General features: G+C 45.3%; 2 protein-coding genes across 4 annotated transcripts in view; both read left to right on the top strand.

Annotated features, from left to right (window-relative positions):
- The window catches only part of LOC144178578 (ubiquitin carboxyl-terminal hydrolase 25-like), a 54,623-nt gene extending 34,620 nt beyond the window's left edge, over positions 1-20,003 (top strand). For all 3 annotated transcript variants that reach the window (XM_077706519.1, XM_077706518.1, XM_077706517.1), the window contains exons 13-23: positions 299-369; positions 1,403-1,631; positions 1,711-1,886; positions 8,015-8,215; positions 8,917-9,156; positions 11,094-11,393; positions 12,216-12,411; positions 14,206-14,343; positions 16,610-16,686; positions 17,595-17,661; positions 19,910-20,003. In XM_077706519.1, the coding sequence (XP_077562645.1) occupies positions 299-369; positions 1,403-1,631; positions 1,711-1,886; positions 8,015-8,215; positions 8,917-9,156; positions 11,094-11,393; positions 12,216-12,411; positions 14,206-14,343; positions 16,610-16,686; positions 17,595-17,618 (1,652 nt within the window). In that variant the 3' untranslated portion in view covers positions 17,619-17,661; positions 19,910-20,003. The remainder of the gene's footprint in view (positions 1-298; positions 370-1,402; positions 1,632-1,710; positions 1,887-8,014; positions 8,216-8,916; positions 9,157-11,093; positions 11,394-12,215; positions 12,412-14,205; positions 14,344-16,609; positions 16,687-17,594; positions 17,662-19,909) is intronic.
- A 1,294-nt stretch (positions 20,004-21,297) lies between these two features.
- Positions 21,298-24,400, top strand: part of Esyt2 (extended synaptotagmin-like protein 2) — a 46,338-nt gene continuing 43,235 nt past the window's right edge. The window contains exons 1-3 of the mRNA XM_077706520.1: positions 21,298-21,365; positions 22,181-22,251; positions 22,344-22,433. Of these exons, the coding sequence (XP_077562646.1) occupies positions 22,393-22,433 (41 nt within the window). The 5' untranslated portion in view covers positions 21,298-21,365; positions 22,181-22,251; positions 22,344-22,392. The remainder of the gene's footprint in view (positions 21,366-22,180; positions 22,252-22,343; positions 22,434-24,400) is intronic.

The raw sequence follows: 24,400 nt of genomic DNA, 5'->3' as shown, positions 1-24,400 counted from the left end.
TCTCGAAGAAAAGTGGGGGGAGGGTTCAGTACGCGAGTGGGTTTATTCCTCGAGTAAATACAGTAATAAAGCAAAACTTTGCAAATAGGATATTTTTTATAAAATAGTAATTTTGGAACACAGTACTGATTAAAAAACACTTTCATGCCACATGCCACATACTCCATTTTCCCTCAATTCCAGGTAAAATAGGTAAAATCTGATGAAGTAGGCTGATTTCTCAATTTGAATTCTGGGCCACACAGTGTTTTTTAGGACACAAATGACTGGCTTTCAATTCTTGCTGTCTTTTTTGCAGAGCTCCAGGACAGCATGAATCGTATCGATACAGCCATTCGAGACATCTACAATGAGCCATCGTTACTTAAGGTAAAACTTCTCTTTCATCGTGCTTTGCCTTCGAGCATCCTTCAACGCTTTGACATTGTGTTTGCAACCCAGGTGAACCTCCTGGTATTGTGTTCTCAATTTTGGAAGAACAGAAAACTGTGCTAGCTTTTTGGAATTCATCTTCAAAACAGTGCAAAACTGACAAAAGCACAAAGCCAAAAAGGGAGCGATACAGAACTTCTTTGGTGCCTTCTTAAGGGGGACACTGCTCTTAAAAAAACTTCTTTAATTTTTATGTAAACTCTGTGAAACTTTTCAGCTTGCTGCTTTTCCCCCACTGATTTTATATATGGCATTATTTTTTTAGTTGGTCAATTAGTTCCCGAGATAATTAGAGGTAATTACCCATTTTTGGAAGAACAATAGACAAAACTGTGTTGGTCATAAAACTGTAATCTTTACATTTTCCAACACTATGAACCCTGGTGAGTGCAATAAGACAATAAGTTTTTTGATGCATCGCTCGGAACTAATTTTACAGCTCATTAAACCTTGGTGGTACCAGTGGCAAGGAACGATTTTGAGTGCCCATTTCAAACACTGAAGTTTAATGAGCTGTAAAATTAGTTCCAAGCGGTGCATCAAAAAACTGATTGTCTTATTGCACTCACCAGGGTTCATAGTGTTGGAAAATGTAAAGATTACAGTTCTATGACCAACACTGTTTTGTGTATTGTTCCTCCAAAAATGGTTAATTACCTCTAATTATCTCGGGAACTAATTGACCAACTAAAAAAATAATGCTAAAACTAAAAAACTAAAAAAATAAAGTGAGATGGATCCTCTCACCCGCTTGGAAATCTGGGTCACAGTGGAAATCATCAGCGATTGTGTTTCTGCTTAAGAACGGAAAATAGTTGCAAGTGGGCCTTAGCCCCCATTTCGTTCCTAGGCTGCTTTACTCCTCATTGTCAAGCATCGTGTGAGCACTGCGTGGTCATTGCCAGAGCTACCTCTATGTGCTATCTTGGTGTGCTCTCAGCCCTGCTTGCGCCGTGTCTTCCCCTTCTAGACGCCGTACCGGCTGCACGCGGTGCTGGTGCACGAGGGCCAGGCGGTGTCGGGCCACTACTGGGCCTTTGTGTACTGCCCCAGGCGGTCGGCCTGGCTCAAGTTCAACGACGTCACCGTCACCGAGGCCTCATGGGCCGAGCTGCTCCGGGACTCGGTCGGGGGACACCACTGCACCTCGGCCTACTGCCTGCTCTACGTGGACCGCAACAACCGAGACCTCTTCCAGGGTGAGCCCCGGGCACCCGAGTGGGGACTGTCGCGGCTTGGGGGCACAGAGTTGAGCGGGTGTTTCCCGTGTGCCTCTAGGAGCCAAGGACTCGGAGCTGGAGCTTCCGGCCGACCTCGCCCAGCACGTGGAGGCAGACAACAAGGCCTTCCGCAAGGAGCTCGAGCAGTGGGACCTCAGCCACCAGGACAAGGCCACCGTCGATGCGGCCACCAGCGGGAACGACATTGTGGTCACGCCCCTGCGGCCGCAGAAGGTGAGCGGGGGGGGGCCGCCTCCGCCGCCTGGCAACCACTCCTCCTGCATGAGGCATCGCTGCTTGCAGCTGCTTGGCTTGTGGCTTTGGCTTGTGCTGCCGCTGCTTGCTGCATTTGCTATGAGGAGCACTGGTGGAGGTAGATGCGTGCTTGCGAACTTACACTTCGAGCATGGCCTGGCAAAATAAAATACCTACATAATTTGGGCCCATGCATAGAGGGACACTGAAGCGTTGAAAATGTTGTGGACTTGTCAGCTCGCATGTAATTTGTGTATTTTGATGCTTGCCAAAAGAACCATAAGCCAGGTAGGGGAAATTGTAGATTTCAAGCAGTCAAGAGCACAGGTAGGGTTCCAGAAGGGTTATTCAACCCCTAACAATAAAATCAACAAGCCCACGAGGTACGGCAAATATCTGCTTGGGATCTTGGATTACAGAAAAGGAATTTCACTCAGTGGAGAACGCCATCATGAAAGCAGTGCAGAGTCATGAAATTGGGAAGACCTACATAGGAGCCTTGTAGGATATGCACAGTAAAACCTGGTTATATTGATTTCTGAGAGGTACAAAAACTACTTGACTCTGTATCACTAGATACAAAAACTACTTGACTCTGTATCACTAGATACAAAAAATATGCTGAATCAAGATGAACTACATGTACAGTAAAACTCATTACAAGAGACACTCAAGGGACCTGGAAAACATGTAACCAAGGTCTCTTGTACATGAAGTTTCTAGGCAAACATAGGAAAACCAACCTAGCCATTTTCATTCAAGTGTATCATAACCAACTGCCCCTTGTAACAGTGTCTCTGTAACGAGGCTTTACTGTATCTTCATTGAAGAATACGGTAGAATTTTATCAATAAGTTTCTAAAAAAGGTGTAGACGAATGAAAAAAATGACAGCATTGAAAAGACATCGAATTTACAGCCACAAAACAAAGACAGATTACTGCAGTTTGAGATATTCAACTTAGATGTACAGCTCAAAAAAAGAGAGAGAGAGAGAGAGAGAGAGAGAGAGAGAGAGAGAGAGAGAGAGAGAGAGAGAGAGAGAGAGAGAGAGAGAGAGAGAGAGAGAGAGAGAGAGAGAGAGAGAGAGAGAGAGAGAGAGAGAGAGAGAGAGAGAGAGAGAGAGAGAGAGAGAGAGAGAGAGAGAGAGAGAGAGAGAGAGAGACCAAAAGGATGCACGAAGACAAAGCGTTATGCACAAGGACATAGCGCTTTGTCCTTGTGCATCCTTTCAGTCCATTGTCTTTTTTTGCGCTGTACATCCCCTTAAGTAGGGTTGACCAACTAGCCCAACAACATACCTTATTAAAGAAATTCGAGAAGCTTGATAATTTTTTATGACTACTACTATATACTCTGTAGTTCAGATCTTTCTTTTTTTTTTTTCTTTTTTGTAATTGTAGCATTATTTCAGTTCTTGAAGTGCACACTTTCCTCCCTTAGCAGTGTTTTGGGTCCCTAAGTTTTTTGTTTGGCACTGAATTATTTTCGTTCATTTCTTGTGCCTGATCTCAAGGGTTTTTATATGCATGCATAGCTGTTCTAAAGCAGTGTGTGACAACAAATCCAAAGCATCGACATTAAGAACAGCTCAAACTTGAAAACCACCGAAACACTTTCAACCCCTGACCATTAGATCAGTGCAGTTGAGGTAAAAGTGTAAGGTAGTGTATTGGGAACGTTGGTAACTGTTCATCATGTAGCAAACAGTGTAGGGAAAACAAAGGTTGAGACCAACCAACACCAATTTGGACTATACGCTACCTTGTTTGGCTTAACACCTTGTCCACCAGGCTCTACTCCCTGTCTTAACATCCCAAGTACCTCCTTGTGTCGTCCCTTCTTTAACCTACACCGTTTGCTACCTGTTGTTGGGGTTGTCGACGTACAGGCTTTGGGCGGTTCTGCCCTGACGCATGGTTTCGGCTGTCCGTATCGGCAAGTACTGCTGCACCCACCCGGCAGGGCGTAACACTGCATGACTACTCCGGGGGTGGCGGCTGTGGCTCATGCGGTGAACCTTGCTTTTCTTCTCCCTTCTCTTTCAGTGAGCGCGAAGCTGGAGTACTGCACGCGGGGGGCAGCACGACAGGAGGCAAATTTTTTTGAATAAATGTGTTGCGAAAAGCCGCACAATCTGGAACGTCTCCTTGAGTGGCACGCACGGCGCAGTTTGCGTTGCCGCACCTGGACAAGGTGTGCCAGCAATTTAGGGCTCTGTACAGCACTGAAATGGGTTGGCAAAAACCTTGAAAGAAAGAAAACGTAGCAGGGTAGGGTAGCTATGTGACAGACATAAGCGCTAATCAGTGGCAGGAAATTGCATGTGTTTAATACAGTGTTCGTTTGTGGTCGGTGCTGTGACAGTGCCTATGTGGGGCACCTAAGGCATCTCCTGAATAGACTGCTAGACAAAAATGGGCTAGATGCTGTCAATAAAAGGAATTTGCCAGGAATATAGGGTTCCTGTTGCATAATATATCATTTTGATGAAAGCAGAGGGCCCTGGAATAGTGAGTGTAGCATGAAAAATGTGCTGAAATATCACCTTAGCCATTGAAGAGCCACTTAAGCAAAACATACACACACTCACAGAGTGGCCTCTCTTTTGCCAAGGTGAAAAAGTGGGTAGCTTTTGCAGAGGTAGTATTGAACAGCTTCACAAAAAATTTGTGGCTTAAAGAAAAAATCTGCCTCTTTTTGACTGAGTGAGATGAAGCATGTGAGAGCATTTGCTAGCTGCCTGCTTTGCCTACGCACAACCGAAACAGCCTGCAGCAGTGTGGAATGTTGCGCTCAGCCAAGTCCTAGCTGCTGATGTTCGGCAAGCATGCTGCCATGCAAAGTGACCTGCCTTCGCACCTTACTCTGCTGCTACCATCCCTCGTTGAATGTTGTCTGTGCTGCACATCATGTGGCTGCCAGAAGACTCAAGGCTTGCTGAAGAATGAGTGTGCCGACACAGCACAACTCCCTTGCATGTGGAGGAATGAAGTGCATACATACTGCATACATACTGCATACGTACTGCATACGTACTGCATACGTACTGCATACGTACTGCATACTTACTGCATACGCACTGCATACATACTGCATACGCACTGCATACGCACTGCATACATACTGCATACGCACTGCATACGCACTGCATACATACTGCATACGCACTGCATACGCACTGCATACATACTGCAGATGTAGTGCATACGTAGGAGTGCATAATTCGCTCTGTGGCCCAGTTGAGTGTGATGCATTGCCTCCCAGAGAGCCCATGATGAGGTAGGAGCATGCTCTTCCACCTGCAATACTGTCAGCATATACAGCTGCACAGATTGCAAATGCCTGCACCCACATAGGTGGGTGGCATCAATGTTTTTATGACCTCCTCCATTTCATTACTTGGTTACCCCTTGACTTCAAGTGATAGATAGCTGGGCGGTGCACGTTAAAGATCCCCAGGTGGTCAAAATTAATCCGGAGCCCTCCTCTACTCATTGCCTGCGTTGCGTCAGCACATTAACCTACAATCAATCAATCAGTCAATCAAGTGATAGCTTGGGATAGTGGGTTGGACAATGGCACGGAAAAGGTCACGATTTGCGCTTGTCACGGTCTGTCTCTTACTAGTGGGCTTCTTTTAAAAGGGAGAGCGTTAGCTCATCGTTGCTGCAGTGCAGCGTAGAAAGTGCATTGAGATGCAATAGCAGCTTGTAATAGCCATAGAATCAAGTGCCAATTCTATTCAAGTGACAAAGTTAAAAGGTAGTTAATGGGGGCAGGTGGGGGAGGAGGATACTTTATTACATTGTAAATATTTGATCACAGTGTTTCATATGTCTCGCTTTGCCAAAGATCTTTGTATGGATGGGCATAATAAAATCACTGCTAGCCTTGCGTGACAATATAATACCACAGCTAAATAAAATCTATGATGAGGGGAATTCCTTTGCCCTCCGCACTATTTTTTCATGCTACTCCCAGTTTTAAAGGCACTCTGAAGTGAGTTGTAAGCATTGTCTTACATCACACATTAGTGATGCCGACGACTTGGAAGCCAACAAACAGTTCACACGCATGCGTAACTGTTTTGAAGCAAAATCTGACAACAAATACAAACATTCTACGTTGTGAACACTTCAGGCAATCTGTGACTACCACTGAAACAGTTTCAGCCCAGGGGTTAGGATTCTGGGCCATTGGTAGTGGGGTCACCGTTTCGGTTGTGGCAGTTAAAGTGAAGACTTTCGGGAGTCGTGTTTCTACCCACACAGGTTCTTTAATGCCCTTAATGGTGTTTGTACTTCTGCATTGGAATTTTACGAGGAGACAGTCTTTCCACAAGAATAGAGGCTTGCTGCAGTTAGCCTTTGAAAAAGAAATCTCTGTTACTAAACAGAGACTTTGAGTTTTGTGAAGCACCTCAAATGAGATCATTGTCAAGTATCATAAAAAGAGGAATGGCAGGTGTCATGCTTAGGTGTCAGAAGTGAACCTTGCACTTCATGAAAATAGTTCTTGTTGACAATGTTCTAGCTCAAGAAAAGTGAAGTCTAAGCCATGTGAGATGGAGAGCAGGCATCAAATGGACCACTGAAGTAACAGAATGGATGCTGAAAGACCTGGTGAAAAGATATGAATGTGGACAAAAATATATTGGACCTGGTGCAAAATGGGAGTCATTGGAAGTCAGTGGCAGAGGTCTTACTCCTGGAGTGGACAGCAGGTTTTGTTATAATGATGATGATAGTGAAAATGTTACCAGAGAATACACAGCAGCGCACAAACAATAGCTAGTGCTTTCACACTATTTTATGGCTAGAAAGCAGTTAAATTATTTTCAACATTCATGGTGTACAAGCACAGATGGGCGGTAGTGTTATGATGATGATGATGATAATTAAGAATGTACAGCAAAATTATGACAATGGAATAGGTAGTGTTCGGCTGCTCTGTTTTGTAGCCAGGAAGCATTGTTGAGTTATGCTAAAAGTTCATAGCTGTCGATGTCCACAGGGCCCTTATGCTCTCATGCCTTTGTTGCCAATAAAATTCAGCACCCTGGACTCATCTCTTTTCTTTTCTATTTTGTCCCCTTTCAATGTGGTCATAGAATAAATAAGTGCTCTGCTTGTTTGGCTATACCTTTACCTATTTTTGTCACAAATATTGTTTAAAGGGAGACCACTTCAATCTTAAACACTTGCGATTGATTGCTATCTCTATAGAAGGTTGTGTCAGCTGAGTAAAGAGTAAGTGAGCCTGTTGCTACAGGTTGTCAGTTGTCAATGTACAGAAATAGTGAGTGGGGAGAAGTTGCTGAGCAGTGGACCAGGATGGAGAAATACTAGTGGAGGAACTATGAAATGGGTCTTGCTGAAAAGTAACTTGCTGACTGCGGCAGTGGCACTTTGTTGTGTTGTTTTTTCCCTTTGGTCCCCCTCCATCTCACGGAGCACACTCACCCGTGTATTTTCTCTGCTCGCATGTCTGTGCGCAGCTTGTCAACACATTTATTGTCGTAGTTGCGGCATTGGCGCTTATAAAACGCCAAAAGGGAAATAATCGTGGCATGATGGCCAAAAAACCGACCAATGACGGACCGGCAACCGGCCCATTTTTAAAAAGCGGGGCCGGTCCGGGGCTGGTCCAAAACAGGGCTGGTGGGCAACCCTGATTCAGCATAAGAATTATTGACATACAGAACCAGCAGGAGGGGGGTACCATGGTTTTACTTTGTGCTGCCGTAAAGCAGTGCCTGAGCGAGTCGAGTTCCCTGTTGTACCCCAAAAAGTTCCCCCCCCCCCTGGACCTTGAAGTGGACTCGTGTTGGATGGAGGTGGGTGCTTTGTTCTGTTTGTGGTTGCCCTAGCTGGTTGCACAAGTGAACCGAGACGGGCTATTTGGTGCATGATGCCACTTAGAAAAAACAGCGCCAAAAAGCGATACGACAGCGCAGTACGACACAGTACAACGATACGACAGTGCAGTGTTTGTCTTTACTCCCTGTCGTATCACTTTTTTGGCGCTGTTTTTTCTAACTAGCTCTTTGGTTGTTTTTTTTTTTCTCCCATCACCCCTGTGCTGGCAATGCTCCATTGGCTGCAGGAGTGCCTGGTGTTTGTGGAGCAGGAGTCCCCTGGCGGTGGCGGTGGCGGCGGCATGGTCAGTGCCAGCCAGTCGTGGCCCTCCCTGCAGCAGGAGCATGCCCAGTTGGCTCAGGGCTGGACCCAGGGCCGGCTGGCTCAGCTCGGCTCCACACTGGGCTCCGAGGGACCGAGGGGAGCTCTGGCCAAGGCCCTGGACCAGGTTTGAAGCAGGGGGGATCGACCTTTTTTCCCTCTTTGTGCATTTCCATCCATTTTTAGATAACAGCAACCTTACACAACCAGCCCAGGGTTCAGATTGTGCGCTTTTGAAGCTAAGCCAGAGGCCTCTCACTTGTGGCTTGTTTGTAGGTTCTACGAATGTCACGTAGCCAAAGACGACGCAGTTGTCTTGAAGAAAAAACAAGTTTATTGGAGCGAACTTGTGCTCCCCTAACTACTCAAAAAATACCCAGGCGGCGAAGCAGCAGTCAACAAAGTGAACTGCTCAACATACTGAATCAACAAAGTACATACATGTGCTCGCACAGCGAGCGCCAATCTTCTGATGGTGTAGCTCTCTGCCCTAGTCAGTATTAAGTGGTCACTTTTGTTTGCCTGCCCAGAACAGTTTTGAGCAGTCCAAAAAGGCGAATAAAGGAGACCAAAAAAGTTCTTGAGAGTGCTGGCACCTCTTGTGGTGGCTGCTGTAATGACGTCACTCGGTGGCCGTACACATTTGAAGTAAAGAAATCCCCTGAGTAACACTGAACACTGCTTTCCAGAATTTTATTTTGGTGTACGGGGGGAAGTGTACACTGCAGGGCTCTACGCTAGGTCCTATGCTTATATTGTTGAAGAAGGAAATGCCGTGCTGTGTTGTTCAAGTAGGAGGCCGCGTCATTGACTGGGGCTCATGCGCAGGAGCTGGCGCGACTTCAACGGCTGGCACGGGTGGCGGCACAGCAGTACAGCACGTCTTCGTCCCCGCTGCCCCGCCGGCCAGCGGGCGGGGGCGAGGAGGAGGACCCGCGGCTGCAGCACATGGGCCTCTTCCTGCTGCTCAACGGTGCCCCAGTGCAGCCCCACTTGCACAGGGTCCTCCTGGAGCAGTTTGCTCAGCCCGAGCTGGACAAGGACCCCATTGGGGCACCCCTGCGCCAGGTATTACCGGGGACTACTAGTACCAGGATTCGTGGGGGATAACACCCTTGGGGGGGAATTTGGAGTTTTGTTCACTTCACGCCCATTTCAAAGTGTCCACTTCAAGAGGCCATGAAGACGGAATACAGCTTTGTTCTCTTGGAAAGAGCTAACTTTTGGTAACTGATTTAGTCATCTTTAATTGTGCTGGGTTTACTACAACACATTGGACGACAAGGGGATTAAGCGCAGTAATCCTCATCCCCTTGTCGTCCAATCTGTCGTAGTAAACACAGCACAATTCAAGATGAAGCAATACCATTTAGCCCCATTTTACATCCTTTTAACTCACTGAGCTCCATTCCAGCCACAAAAGACTTGACTGGAGAAACGCAAGGAATATTGAAAAATTTTCAAATTTCGAACTACAGTGGGCAGGAGTGATGTAATATTTGCTTGCACTAGAAATATAGTTGTCATTGTTTTAACGGCACATTAGCATTCAAGTGATGTGATTGAATGGAGCTAGAGGCCCCATTGCAGCCGCCCTGTAATGCTTCTTGGTGGTGGCTTTGGTCAGTGGCCACCAATCGCACAAACAAGATTCTGTGACAACATAAAAAAATTGTTGGAAAGTGGCTGGGGAGTCGCCACTGCTTTATGTGCTTTTTTTTTTTATATGTTGATTACTTGTTTGATGTTTGCAATAAAATTGTTATCATTGTTATTTGGACAAAACAGTGTTCTTAGTGATCCAAACTTGTTTTTCGTCTTAAACCCCTTTCAAGCGAGCTCCGATTGGTTTAGAGTAGACAGCATGCATGTGACACAAGAAAACCAAGGCGTTCCGTGCTATGGCGCGGGTTAAAGGGCTCGCAAATGCAACTACATTAGGTCTTGAAACAGATGCAAAGTGGACATTTTTGAAACGGTCACGTCTGAGTTCCACCCGTCGTGTCACTCAAGCAGGAGTGCCACTTGGACAAAGCAGTTGTTTAGTTCAGGGAATGGGGCCCTTGGGTGATGGAACCCGGCAATAACAAAATCCCGGGTGGATTTGTCCAGATGTTCTGGACTCTTTGGGTGCCATTTAACACGATACCATTGCACTTATTGCAGCTTGAAGACGGGGAATACGGGTGCTTCTGTAGGTCTGTACATTGCTTTGAAATTCTCGGATATGCCAAATTTAACAAAAAAAAATAAAGCAAGTATAGCAGCTCTTGCCAAAGAAAAGAGGATTGTAGCGAGGGAAAGTTGGTTTCTGGGCAAGAGGCATAATCTGAGAAAATGCAGGGCAAAAGTAATTGTACCCGCAGTTAAAAAGAAAAAAAAAATTACTCAAACTTTAACTTAGGTTGTCAGCATGGAAAACCCATGACTGTAGCTTTACACTATGAAGCCAAATGAGAGTTCACTTTAGCAGAGTCTCAACTATCGACGAATGTTAGGTGAAACGGAAACATGCCGCTCACATCATGCAGGCCATCTGTTTCATCGTGAGAGATGACCTGCTGTTCACTAGTTGGCAGGATGCGAATTATCACGCTCATCAGAGGCTGTGGCGCTAACCAGAAGTACTCTCCCACCTCTTTTGCGAGAAATGGCGACGAATGAATGGACAATGAAGTATTGTGATGCGCTCCTGTCATGTCTGAGCACTTGACTCGTAATCCTTCCCTTCAGTAGGGGTTGTGGTCATCTCAAGGACAGGAGGGGTTGGAAATCTCTGGGAGGGGCTTTCATTTTTCCGTGGACATAATGATGATGATAACTAGGAATGGTGATGCGTTATCTAGTGTACTGGGGAGCCGAACCACGACTCCCCGCTTCAGCAAGGGCTGTCACTGAATGGGGTGCCATGTTGAGGAGTGGTTGTGCGCCCTTGCAGGCTGGTATCCCGTTTTGTAGTGCTCCAAAAGAGCAGCTGACCTCTCTCTTGTCGCGCACCTGAGCAGGAGGCCCTGCGGTGGCTGTCGGAGCTGTCCCCCGTGGGTGCGGCCGGGGACGTGGAGACGGAGGCCGTGTACCGGGGCTGGCACCAGCTGTACAGCCGCTTCCGGCGCCTGGCCACCGCACTCACCCTGGGCCTGGAGAACCTGTGGAATGGGCGGCTGCGCCCAGCCGTGCACCTCCTGGGTGGTGCGTGCGCCCTCAACGAGGCCCTGCTCGCCAAGCCCCCTCCGGCCGAGCCCCATGCCCAGCACCTGGGTTTCGACCCCCGGGTGCTGGCCTACTGTCGGCGGAGCGCTCTGCTGGTGCGTGTTGTGGTTGTCGGAGCTCGTGTGTAAGCCTTAGGCACGGAGAAACAATAACATTACAGAGGAGGTGGAGCACCCATTGCGGCTGGCACGGGTGAGAGACCAGGGCCCACTTGGTCGAACAAACACGCTTATCGGCAGTGTAGTCTTATTTGTTAGGCTTGTTAACAAGGCTCGTTAATTAAAGCGGGATTGACACCTGCACTGCAATATTCTCTTCGCATTTACTTTTTTTTTTTTTTGGTGATTTAGGTTTCCAAGCCTAGCAAAGCATTAGTTGGTAATTTACGTTGGAGTTTCTTGCAAATGCGTCGCGCGAAACTGCATTAATAGGCATAATTGTTGTTGTCCCGATTTTACATCACCCACATTTTACGACGCTTTTTCACTGTCCCGGTAAAGTCGTGTAATCGGGGTTTTACTGTATGCTACTCTGCGTGCGCGGAAAGCCGGTCGAAGTGGTAGCTGCGAACGCTTGGCACAGTATGTCCTCTTGCAGGCGTTTGCTGTACATGTATTTAAAAACATAATGCCATAGCCTTAGAGCATACTGTGGTAGTCAAGGGCTTGTTTGTTTGTTATAACCGACGGTTTGCTGTGACTGCGGTTGTTACAAGTGCCCTGGGTTGTAATTATTTCAGAGTTCCAAAAACACGTCTCATCGTAGCTCTCCTACTGAACTCCAGTATGCGGAGAGCCACTCCTTGACCTTCGCGACCATACTCCTTCAGGGTGTGAAACTGTTTGTTCCCAAGGGAGCCAGTGGCCAGTTCCGCAGCCGCTGAAGGGGCTCCTCCCTTCTGGTCCTCTGTGCCGCAGGCGTTGAACGAGCACTGTGCGCAGCTGTTTGAGGAAGGCAGTCTGCGGGAGGCCTTTGAGGCCTTGCAGCTCATGACGCACACCCTGCTGCCTCACCTGTTGCCCCTGCTCAGTCCGCAGGCAAGCCCGAGGGACGTGCGTGCGGTCGAGGAAGTGCGCAATCGCTGGTGTGCCATGCTGGGAATGACCATGCCAGGTGGGTGAGCAGGCTGGGGTCTCCAAAAAGTGGTGTGCTCTCACTTGCAAGTGACAGCAAACCCAGCCTCAAAAAAAAAAAAAAGAAGAAAAAAAAACAATTGTTAACTTCCGGAAAGCCGTAGCAGCCGCCCTTGCTCGAGACACAAGATTAACCGGCATCTCTGGCAGCATCTAGCTGGTCAGCTCGCACTCCCACTGTTCCGAGGGGGAAGAGGTTGGGTTGGTGTGGTAGGGGCAAGCCTATACTAGGTGGTATGTGGTGTTGGAGGTTTTACAGTATGGGCATTTGTAGGGGTGCATGGTTGGTGATATACTGCGTAGAACTCTTGTGTTGTATGTCTGAGTTTGTAGCCATCGCCTAAGGCGTGCATCGTTAATGTTTTGAAGGTTGGATGAGGGGAGGCGTAGATAAGGCGATAATGTTGGTAGTGGTGATGGATATCAATGTAATTAATAACTTGGGGCTCGGAGGTGGTTTCGGGATTTCGAAAAGTCCTCCCTGCTTTCTGGAAATGCATGTGTTTTGCCCTATTGTCTGGTAGGTTAGCAAGGCCTGGTGGCCACAAAATGTACATGTAAAGTTCTTTTTTTTTTCTTTTCTTGCCATGCCCAACAGCACTGATGGGTTTAGAGAATCTTAATTTTTAGTCTCAAGCATTGAAATTTGATTATGTACAAATGAATGCCACTAGATTTATGGTAGTAGTCACCTGTGGCAGCGTAACATTGAACAGCTGATACCCTACCGTAGTTTGACCTTATTATGGACTTTTCTATGCAGTAGTCCGTTTAATTTAATTTGGTTTCAAGTGGCGTCCTGTGCACTTGGGGCCAAACAAAACAAAAATTGCAGTCTGTCATATCTGAACGTCTAAACACATTTGAATTAATAAGCCAGTGGTGCATGGGTTGCCATCAGCAGAAGTCAACTGAGTGCCCCCCAACCCCCAACAATTGAACTGACCGCCAAAGGGGGCTTAATGTAGGTGTCGCGGTCATGCCACGCCTAGTTCATCAGAGTGTGAAAATCATTCCATTGCCTCATGGGAACATTGGTAGATCTTTAGAATCCATCTCGTCTTTATCTTTTGCAAGCTTGACGCTCGGCTGAAGCACACGCGTCACTTTGTCTTCAGAAGTGGTCGCAGTAGGTTTTGGACCTGTCAAAGCAGCGCAGCTGGCCCTTTGCACTTCTTGTCTTCATGGCAATAGGGCCAGCATTCCGAAGGCTCTCCACGCATTATTTTCACTCTGGCATTCTCTCTATCATCCCTTCTGATTACAGAGCAGCGTGAGAATGAAGAGTGCCATGAAAATTTCGACATTTTGCCATCCGTTGCTCATGCAATAACTAAATCTGCCCCTTGCTTCTGCCACATAATTTGATGCTGAAATGTTAGATTGCTCCCCTGAGAGAAAATCATGAGTGCGTTTGCATAATGAGCACTTTGGACTGGCTGCATCCATTTGGCATTATTAGGGCTATAGCCATTGGATAAGTACCTTTAGTTAAGGCCAGTTTTAGAGCTTTGAACCCAGTTGCAATGCAGTTTGTAATGCCACAACGCACTTTGTTGGGTTGCGGTAAAATTAAATTCTACCCATGTAGAATATTTCAGTTTGAAAAGGATGTTATATATAGTCAGAAGTAATTTGTGACATTGGTAAATTTGCAATGCAAAATTTTGTTAGTAAGCAGTGTTATTATTTGTTACGAACACGAATGACGTTTGGTCAGTAGAGAGCCAGAACAAACACGGCCAAGTTCGGGACGCCTTGTTCCTCTTCGCAGATCCTGTGCCAGTTCTGGCCCTTTGTGGGCGACTATGTGAAGGACCTCATCCTGGAGACCATAGAGCCGAGTGTGCGCTCTTCCCTGCCTGCCTACCTGAGCAGCTTCAAGTTCGAGCAGATCGACCTGGGGGACACGGTGAGGCCCAACGGGGAAATCTTTCCCAGTGATTAGAATCGCACCTGCGCCATAACAAGGCACCCTGCCCTGGAAAAACCATCTTTGAAATGCGTGATCTTGACAAACAAGACTCTTCTTTCTTACGCTTAAAATTTCAAGCTTGCAGAGGAAAGCGAAGAGGCCTGATCAGCTGAAACGATTTACCATTTGTGTCGCCCTCAGTCATCATCATAACGAAACTTTTTTTAATGCCTCTGGGAATTACTGCAACAAATGTTTAGGCCGATAGCCAAAGGCTAGTGTCTCATCAAGTAAGTCTAGTAGTGCCACCATGTGTCCAAATGCTTCAGCTTAATCGTAGCAGGAGGACGAAAATATTAGTTCAAATTGGGTATAACGGAAGGAGATAAAAAAAGCTTGTTTCTTGCTATCGTCAAGAAAAAGTTATTCACAAGGGTATCTTGTTTTGCGTCCTTATATTTAATCAGAACCTAAGGTGTGATCTTTGGCAGTACCTTTCCTGTAGAAGTTGGGGTGTTTTCTATTGAAGATTTAAATTAGTCTTGTGGCGTGTTAAATTTGAAGTATTCGGGAGGCATATGGAGAAGTGTCTGTTGATTGTTATCTACTACAGCACATTCCAAATAGGGTTTATCGCTGTGGTTAAGCTGTTGACATTCTTGAAAGGTCACGTGCATACACTTAACCTGTACATCCTACTGACATGCCTTGCAAAAGGAAATTGTGTTCACTGTGCCTCCTGCCCTAAGGCACTCTCGTACATTTTTGTGTCTTAGAGGCAGTGCTGCTTGCTTATGTTCGAGAAGTTCACAAGTGGTTGGTTGTGTAGGCATCGAAACTTAGCTGTCTGCTGCAGAGTGAGCACTGAGTAAAATTAAAGAAATGAATGTGCACACATACAAAATGCATTTGCGTGACTGTCATTGTCATCACACACGCACTCTAGTTTCACAAGAATTGGCCCTGCTTGTTTTGATATATAAACTGCTGGGCTGTTAGTTGTGCTAGTTTCTTATGGCCTTTTCCGAAGCGCAGCTGTTCTTGAGGGCCAGCCTCTTTCCATTGTATTGTGGCAGCATAAATGATACCGCCCACTCGAACGTACGTTGCTGTTCCTGCGTTCTTTGCTCAGGAAAGATTATGTGCAGGCAATACATTTGTGATAGGCCTTCAGGCTACATTGTGTCACGGTTGCACTGCTGAGTACAAAACTTTCTGTAAGATTGTTTTTGTGGTAAGGTCCCATTTAAGTATTGTTAACCCTTCCCCAATAGGAACATTATGTGCTGGACAGGTATGCGATAAAATGAAAGGGTAGTGCTGTGTGCGCAAAGCACATACGCACTGGGAGATTATAAGAGCAAAGCTCAATAGAGGAGCAACAAACACAAGTGAGCACGAGGGTGTGGGTTCGATTCCCGGCCGTGGCAGCCGCTTTTCTGACGAAGGCAGAAATCAAAAACGCCCACGTGTCCGAGATTTTGGCACACATTTAAGATTCCCAGGCAGTCAAAATTAATCCGGAGCCCTCCACTACGGCACACCTCATCGCCAGTGTTGCGTCGGCGTGTAAACCCTGCAGTCAAATGAAAATCAAATCAAACAAACACAAGTGAAGTTCACTCTTACTAAAATAAAGGAGATGGAGCTGGCAAAGCATCTCAAATAACTACGCAAGGAATATCGTCGACACTGACAAACATGGGACAATGCCATAGGTACGGAGAATTAGATGCAGTGGTAAGATCTTGAGGGGGCAGTATGGATCAGGCCAAGACACGTGCTGACCACAGTGCCTACATTATTTTTAGCTCTGGGTAAACCACTTCTTATCACTCCATAGTATAAAAATCTGCAGGTTCCTCATGATGCCCAGAAAGGAATGCTGTGATGATATTTAGACACTGTGCTGGAAATTCACCTCTGGGGGGCCGGCTGTCTTTGTGCCTCGTCTTGCTGCAGTTGGATGCACTTGCATCAAGAAGCTGCAAGCTAGCTAGCTTATTCCTTCTTTGTCAAACACTTCACGGATGCTGTTTGATTATTTGAGATGTGCCACACTTCAGTGTCAATGGTCGCCCAGTTAGCAGACCCTCATATCCTTTTGTGGGAGCAAGGTGCATTGTCATCGTCAGTAAGGTGTAACGGCATTCCACCATGTAGCCATAAGAACACTTAATGTGCTGTAAATATTTGTGAAGTGACTATGCTGTTATCACTGGCATCCTTCGGATCACTGCCTCACTCTCTCGCTACCCTGCAGCCTCCCAGAATTGGAGGTGTGAAGGTCTACAAGGAGAATGTGTCCAGGAGCGAGGTCATCATGGACCTGGAGCTTTTGTAAGTCTCAAACCATTTTGCACCAAAAGCTGCATGTAGGAACCAGTTTTCACTTTGAGCGTAGAGATTTCACTTTGAGCGTGGCATGCACCAGAAATGCATTGCAGCGAAGTCGGCTTTATTATGAAGGCCAGTCTTGTTAGAGCAATACCATCAATGCCCACTGATGCAGATGATGGTGCAACTAACGTGTCCCTATTGATGTGTTCATGATTGCCAAGGTGGATGAGTTTTTCATGTTACCGCACACAGCTGTGCGGCGGGCCATTGTGGCAAACCCAGCTTTACAGTGAAAGTGGACTCTGAGGCAAAGCTGGCCTGGTTGCTTATGTAAATAATGGTGTAGTCTACATGCTGCTGTCTGTATGTTACAGCATGTCTGTAACCAACATGAACATCACGTGACCCCATAAAGTCATGCTAGGGGTTGCTGCTGCGACAGTATCACTCCATATCATTGTAAAACTTAAGGAAAACTTCAAAGCAAAGATTTGTCCAGGATTTGATCATGGTATTTGCCCACAAGAGGAGTACAAACTCAGTGAGGATGTAGCAGATGAATTTGTGCTAATGCTGTCAGAAGCCGCCACAGTTGTGCAAACCAAAGACAATGTGTTCACTTCAGTACACGCATAATGGTGGTGTGTGCGGCGAGTGGCTGGTGGTCAGCAAGAGAGGGGAACATTTTTTTTAAAACATCTATTTCTCCATGTTTTCATTTTTTGTTTAATTTGTAGCACAATTCACTGTGTAATTCAATTCAATGTGGATTATATGTCAAATTTGTGATACAAAAAAGTGTTGGTGGTAGCTAACTGGGAAGCTGTTACTGGCAGTTTGATGGCAGGTTGATGCCGTGTGTATATTTATGAGCCTGTGCAAATAAAAGTTTTGTGCTCTGTTGACAGCTATTCTGGCGACTGCAAATTTAGCATCAAGGTGAAAGGCTTCAAGGCTGGAATTCGCGACCTTCAGGTAAGCTTGCATGCAGGTCTGGAATAGCCGCATTGTAAAGCATTACGGGTATACTCTCCCTTCTATGCATGACGTCGTAAACTAACCGAACTGTTGGGCAGGCTGATATGTTACATCTGCTTTAAAGAACCCCTACTTGTTATTTCTTTCAGTTTTTATTATGACCAGTGCATAAACTGTAGTAATTTAAAAAAAAAAATTTTTTGCGTTAACTATCTTGGGGGCGAAGCCCCTCTAGGGGCCGAGGCTGTTGGCATCTCCTATCATCGTCGTAATCGCCGGCTCATGTAGTCACAGTGCTAAAACACCAGGAAACTCGTTTACGTCTCATGCTACAATGTAACACGTACTAAAAAAATACCAGGACACTCGTTTACGCCTCGCGCTAGAGAGCTTCATGATTCAAAGACAAGAGACTTTTACAGCAAAGCTGTATACCTCTACCCTCCAACAATTTCATCTCCGCTGGCAAAGACGCCAAGACGCTGAGAATACAATTATACACTGCATTCTTCGCCCCTCCCTAGGTTTCACGTTAGTAGAAATGGCTGGGGTTCTGATTTTTTTTTTTTTTTTTTTTTGCGCATGAACGAACCTGAGACAGTCTTTGCCTCCTTATTGCAAGGCTTTAAAATCATATCAATTTCAATATCATATCACATTACATAAATAGTGTATACAAAACACACAGATGGAATCTGTCACCTTTTCATATTGTCCTCCGTGTGTGTGGACTCCTGAAGTCTGAATCTAGTACGAAGGCCATTTTCTTACAAATCCACTGATGCAACCTACAGTCAGGGGCTGAAAGCTGTGACCACAGCCATGAATTGGCCTTCTCCTTGATTGAAACACAAATTACTTTAAATGTGAGCGTATCTTTCCTAGAGCACCTTGTCCTCCTTTTAGTAAAAGGACTAGCCTTTCATAGCTTTCTCATCCACTCTTTAGTCCGAAATAATGTTTTTACTTAATTAAGAGACATGGCTACTATTGATAAAGTGAGTGAGACACAAAAGCAGCACAAGGCACTCGGGATCCTCAATGTCCTTAATGTGGTTAAATAAAGTTTCACAATTACCGTATTTACTCGCATAAGGATTGCACTCGCGTAATGATCGCACCCCTGAAGTTCTTTGGCAAAATGTGACTTTTTTATTTCCCGCGCAATGATCGCACCCTGAACTTGCCGCAGCCATATGTCGTATGTGTGCTAAGTCTACACGGCGATGGTCGTGCTTACGTTGGTTTCCTCCTCTTTCAAAGCGGACATGGCTTACGTTATTGCCGCGGACTTGATGATATTAGCGATATCGGCACGCTTGAGTTCATTATTGGTGCGGAAGAAACTCTCACTAAATGCAGATAATGTACCCACAAAACATAAAAAAAAAACGCGCTCGGCTTGCTGTGTCGGCAGCCGTGTCTTGATGCCCACACTGACAGCAGCAGCCACTTATTGCTTGACCTGTTCTCACCTAACAGCAAACTCGTTCCGGCGCGTTCCGTAATTCGGTAATTCCGGCGCGTTCCGCAATGAAAACACTGCATTTTGCATCATTCGGGGGTCAGTGGAGTTTTATTGTTTTTATTTGTTATGTTTATGATGTTCATGAGACTCATCGTAAACATTCTGAGCTGCAACTTGCGTTTTCTGCGCTGAAACCTTTTCCTGGAAAATTTACCTCGCGTAATGATCGCACCCCTAACTTGGCATCATATTTTTGGAAAAAAAAGTGCGATCATTACGCGAGTAAATACGGTACCAGTGATTACATTATTTAAAACTGATTTGCAATCTTAGTGACCTTACAAACTGTTCGTTAAGCGTGGCGAATGACATTCATAGTAATATTCCTTTCATCTGCCTATACCATCAGAAAATTGAAGTGAAAGAGATGCAGATTTATTTATTTATTTATTTATAATCTATCATTTTGCGCCAACTACTAAAACAATTGTTTCAATGAAGACCTGGGACACCGATTTTATAGCTAAAAAATAGTGGGAAACTTCTTCTTGCTGAGTGGCTGGGTTTGGGTCAATCTTAATTCCCAGCCACGTTGTTATTTTTTTATGGGGGTGAAACACACTAAGGCAGCTGTGGTATGAGATTTTAGTGCATTTTTAGAAGCCTTGTGCACTGCGAAATAATTAGCCTTCTACTTGTGGGATGCTTCTGAGTGCACATATCTGGTCAGCGCCTTTTAGACTTCCAAATATATTAAATTTTTCCTATTCCCTCCAGATACACGGCCATATGCGAGTGGTGATGAGGCCCCTGACTAAGCAGATCCCATTGGTTGGCGGCGTCACCGTGTTTTTCCTCAGGCCTCCCGTGAGTAACGCATAGATGAACTTGTTTCCTGTTCTCTTTTGAAGAAGGAGACGGTGCTCACTCACTAGCTTCAACTAGATCTCTACTGTGCTTGTTAAATTGTTTTTCGTGTCCTTCCTTGTGTGTGGCACAGGCTATCGATTTCACCCTGACAAACCTGGGACAGGTTTTGGAGGTCCCCGGTCTCAAGTGAGTGATCTTCCGTTTTTCTTGTTCGTTTTACAACGCAGCTGCCCATAACACCTTGCCTTGCCTGCAATGTTTACTAGTAGTACTCATGTTTCGTTTTCTTCGTTCCAGTGACCTGCTGAAGAAGGCGGTCTCTGACCAAGTGGCAGCCATGATGGTGCTGCCAAACAAGTTCTCCATGAAACTTCAGGAGCACGTCTCCACCCAGACACTGCGCTACTCTCTGCCCTGTGTAAGCAACCTACGAGAGCTGCTGCTTCTGCATAGCTTCTACTCTTGATAGAAATGCAAAGCCTCCCTCCCCCCTTGTCTTTTGTCTTTCACTTGCCTGTAAATATTGATGCACTTGGGAGCCCATACAGTGTGGGAGGGTGAATAGGAAAGCGGCAGTAGTGCCTGTTACCATGGCTTGGATCTTCTTTTTTAAATGTTGGAAGCCTCCCAAGTGTTATGTTCTTCCGTTCATTGCCCCCTCATCTCGCAAACAGTTTTGATATCCCCGTCTGTGGGCCTTACTGTATGACTGTTTGTTGTACAGTTCAGTTCTGTTGTCGCTATTATATTTAGCTCTCCCTCTTCTGCTATCACATTGATTCTTCCTAAATGGCCACTCGTAGTTGCATTTACACATTTCGTTTTGGGCCTGCCAGCTACCCCGCTTGCCACCAACGCAGATTTGCTTTTGTTATTCAGTCTGGTATAAAATTTTCAACTGGTTTGCTTGCTGTCGTACTTTGACCGAAGCCTGAATTTTATGCTGACTCGTGCAAAAAAAGAAGAAAAAGAAAGCGCTATTAAAGTGCTGGCACTCAGATGAACTCGCCCTCTTACTTCGAGGAGAGCTTATGCTTTGGGAAAAATTATTTGGTCTTGCATGGCTGGGAATGAAAGTAGTGTAAAAAAAGGGCTGTGCAAACTTTTACTGCAAATTTGTTTCTTAACAGCGTAAAGTGTTTGGCATTGGAGTGCTGTGAAATCTAGAATAAGCAATGGGTAAATATAGCTAGGGTACATTCTAATTAGCTTCTATGTAGGCTCATGTTAGTGTGGATTTTTTTTTTGTTGTTGTGCATGCAGGGTGTCCTGCGGATTGAAGTTGTGGCGGCAAAGGACTTGATCAAGGCAGACATCGGCATGCTGGGCTTGGGGAAATCGGACCCTTACGCCATCATCACAAGTTCGTGAATAGTCTTCCGAGTTTATTTCAGGCTATTCTCCCTTGGCTGTCGTGCTGGTACTATTTAGAAAATATAGCTCTTACCCCTGCTATCTCTCGCTTGTAGCCTGTATTCTCTTACGAGCTCTTTGTTGTGATTGCAAGCTGTCATGGCTTGGAGAATTGTGGTGTGTGTTAGGCAGTGTTGCTGCTTTTCACGCAGGCTTATAGCGAGTGATGATGCTATCTGACAAGGTAAAGAAAAACGAAAAATCTTAGATATTTTATTACCTCGCTGTCGTAGATCATATTTGCCGAGTTTACCCTCTGCCAACGTATAGTGACCGGAATTTTGGACTACCACGTGTGACGGCATTGTTCAACACAATGTGGAGTATGCATCGGGATGGTGTACAATGCATTGTGCCTTAAAAATTTACACAAACGGTTGGGTAAAGAATTGAAATAGAAATCTCTAGTTACTGGAAGGAGAAGTTAATAGGGCACAGCAGAGGCTATGTGGCAATGATGAGCCTGAATGAGCTGTGACGTCAGAAATGGGGAATAGGGCCATCTTGCCTCAGCGCTTCATAACTCATTCACAGGACACTGTCAGTATTTCGCGCAGTGGTCACGAAATGTTTAAAACGTATTTCAATTATCACGTTGTGTTTTTTGTAATTTAGTGTCACTGCCTCTTCAAACAGTTGATGAATGTTTGCACATTTAGTGCTCTTGGTTGAAATTAAAAAGGAAGGTTTTCTTTTAAAATATTTTTTATGGTTAGCTTAACTCGGACCATTTTATCCTTGCTTGGCATTGACGTCTGATTTCAGTTGGTGCCCAGGAGTTCCGCACGCAGGTTATTCCCAATACCGTGAACCCCAAGTGGAACTACTACTGCGAGGCAAGTTGACTGTGCCAGGCTGGACGTTCCATGTTCCACTTTTATTTTGTTGTCATGATTTCCATTCGTTGCAACATGCTTTGCGCTTGCAGGCTGTTGTCTACCAGATCCCTGGAACCACCTTGGATATCGAAGTGATGGATGGATGAGGACCAGAGCAGCAAGGACGACTTTCTGGGCAGGCAAGCTGGGGTCCACCTTTTCTTTTTCTTTGTTGCACCACAGAACTGCTACGAGTGGGTTTCTGACTCAAGCTGCATTGCATTCTGGACATATACTGAAGTAGTAGCTAATGAAGATGACATAGAAGCACTGAAGTGGGAAAAGAAGTGGCCGTATATTGGTGGACTGCAATGCCAGGAATAAAACTATGGCACGGCAATAGCAGCAGCAATATCAAAAGTGCAGCTTAATTAAGGGGGGACACTGGTCTTAAAACAACCATGTTTAATTTTCAAGTAAACTCTGTGAAACTTGTGTCGTGCTGCTTTTTCCCCACTGATTTCAAATATGCCACAATTTTTTCAGTTCGTCAATTAGTTCCCAAGACAATTAGAGATAGTTAGCCATTTTTGGTCAAACAATAGACAAAACAGTGTTGGTCAAAAAACATCGCTTGGAACTAATTTTACAGTTCATTCAACTTCGGTGTTTGAAATGGTCACTCAAAATGGTTCTTTTCCACTGGTGCCACCAAAGTTTAATTAGCTGTAAAATTAGTTCCAAGCGATGCATAAAAAAACTGCTTTGATTATTGCATTCACCAGGGTGCTTAGTACTATTAGAAAATATAAAGATTACAGTTTTATGGCCAACACTGCTTTGTCTACTGTTTGACCAAAAATGGCTAATTATCTCTAATTGTCTTGGGAACTGATCAACCAACTGAAAAAATAGTGGCATATTTGAAATCAGTGGAGAAAAAAGCAGCAAGACTAACAAGTTTCACAGAGTTTACTTGAAAATTAGAAGTTGTTTTTTAAGACCAGTGTCCCCCCCTAATTATAAGCGCCTGTTACTGTGGTTGAGGGACATCGTTGTCGGTGTAGCTGAGCGAAGTGAACAGTCTATCGGCACTGGGGAGGATGAAAGAAGGCGAGCGCAGAGCTCCGTAGTGACTGAATGACGGTCGTAGTGAAGAGAGCACAAGGAGAAAAGATGGCGGCAGAGCAGCGTGCCGTTGTCCATTTGCCGAGCAGAGGTCCGTCTGTGGTGGCTGCTGTGAAATGCACCCTTGCACCGTACTCCACTCTGTTTGCAACGGGCTGCACAGCGCATTGTCTGTACCAGCCACGATATTCGCAGTGTTCTCTTAATCATTATACAAGCATGTGCCTGAGTTGATTTCACAGCTGAATTGCTTTGCGTTACTGTATCAGGGTTGCTGTACTGCTTGCATTCCTCATTACCAAGTCAACAATGCTGGTCATGCAGATGCTTCTCCTAACAGCTGCACGCAAATTTCACGTTTGGGACTAGCGTAATAATTTGATTTTTTAGTTTAAATTAACGAGGTTGGACTGGCCTTTCTTTTTTATGTTAGGCACAGCAAAAACATGGACGAGCATAATTCTGACGTATCTGCATGTTTTACATAGAATACTACATACACAACAGAAATAAACAAGGGGGAATGTATTGTACCTGTGCTGTTATTCAACCAACCAAAAGAGCAAAATGCAGCAGTACAGGCCAATGCATCCACGTAGGAATGCGATTAGCATGTCAGTGAAACATATGCTGCTGGCATCAAAGGTGCACCTGATAGTAAAAAATGTTCCTAGGTGCGAGTGGTCGGTCTTTTTTTGTGTGTGTTTTTATTTTACTGTGCAGCATAACATGCGACATAACAAGCCCTAAGTCTTTTTTTAACGGGGGGAACTGGCTGCGTGACCCAAAGAAATTTATGCAAAGTTTTTTTTTTTTCTTTTTTTCATGATAGAAGAGGTAATGAAACAGAAGTACTGAGATAATAAGTTTGGGGGCCAGAAACGATTGAATTCAGGTGGAAATTTGGGCGAGTCGGAATACGTTCACCTTGCACAGCGTAAAAGGACGGTACACTAGTAAGTAATGGACACCACAAATGCCGACTCCCGACTAAATATTATTGGGAAGGTATACACACGTATAAACCGAGTTGTGCAAC

The sequence above is a fragment of the Haemaphysalis longicornis genome, unplaced genomic scaffold, assembly GCF_048455015.1.
Source record: "Haemaphysalis longicornis isolate Haplotype H1 unplaced genomic scaffold, Haemaphysalis longicornis Haplotype H1 scaffold_4, whole genome shotgun sequence".
Taxonomy (NCBI): Eukaryota; Metazoa; Arthropoda; class Arachnida; order Ixodida; family Ixodidae; genus Haemaphysalis; species Haemaphysalis longicornis.
Note: the sequence above shows the minus strand (reverse complement) of the source record. Positions and strands in the feature narration are given on the sequence as shown.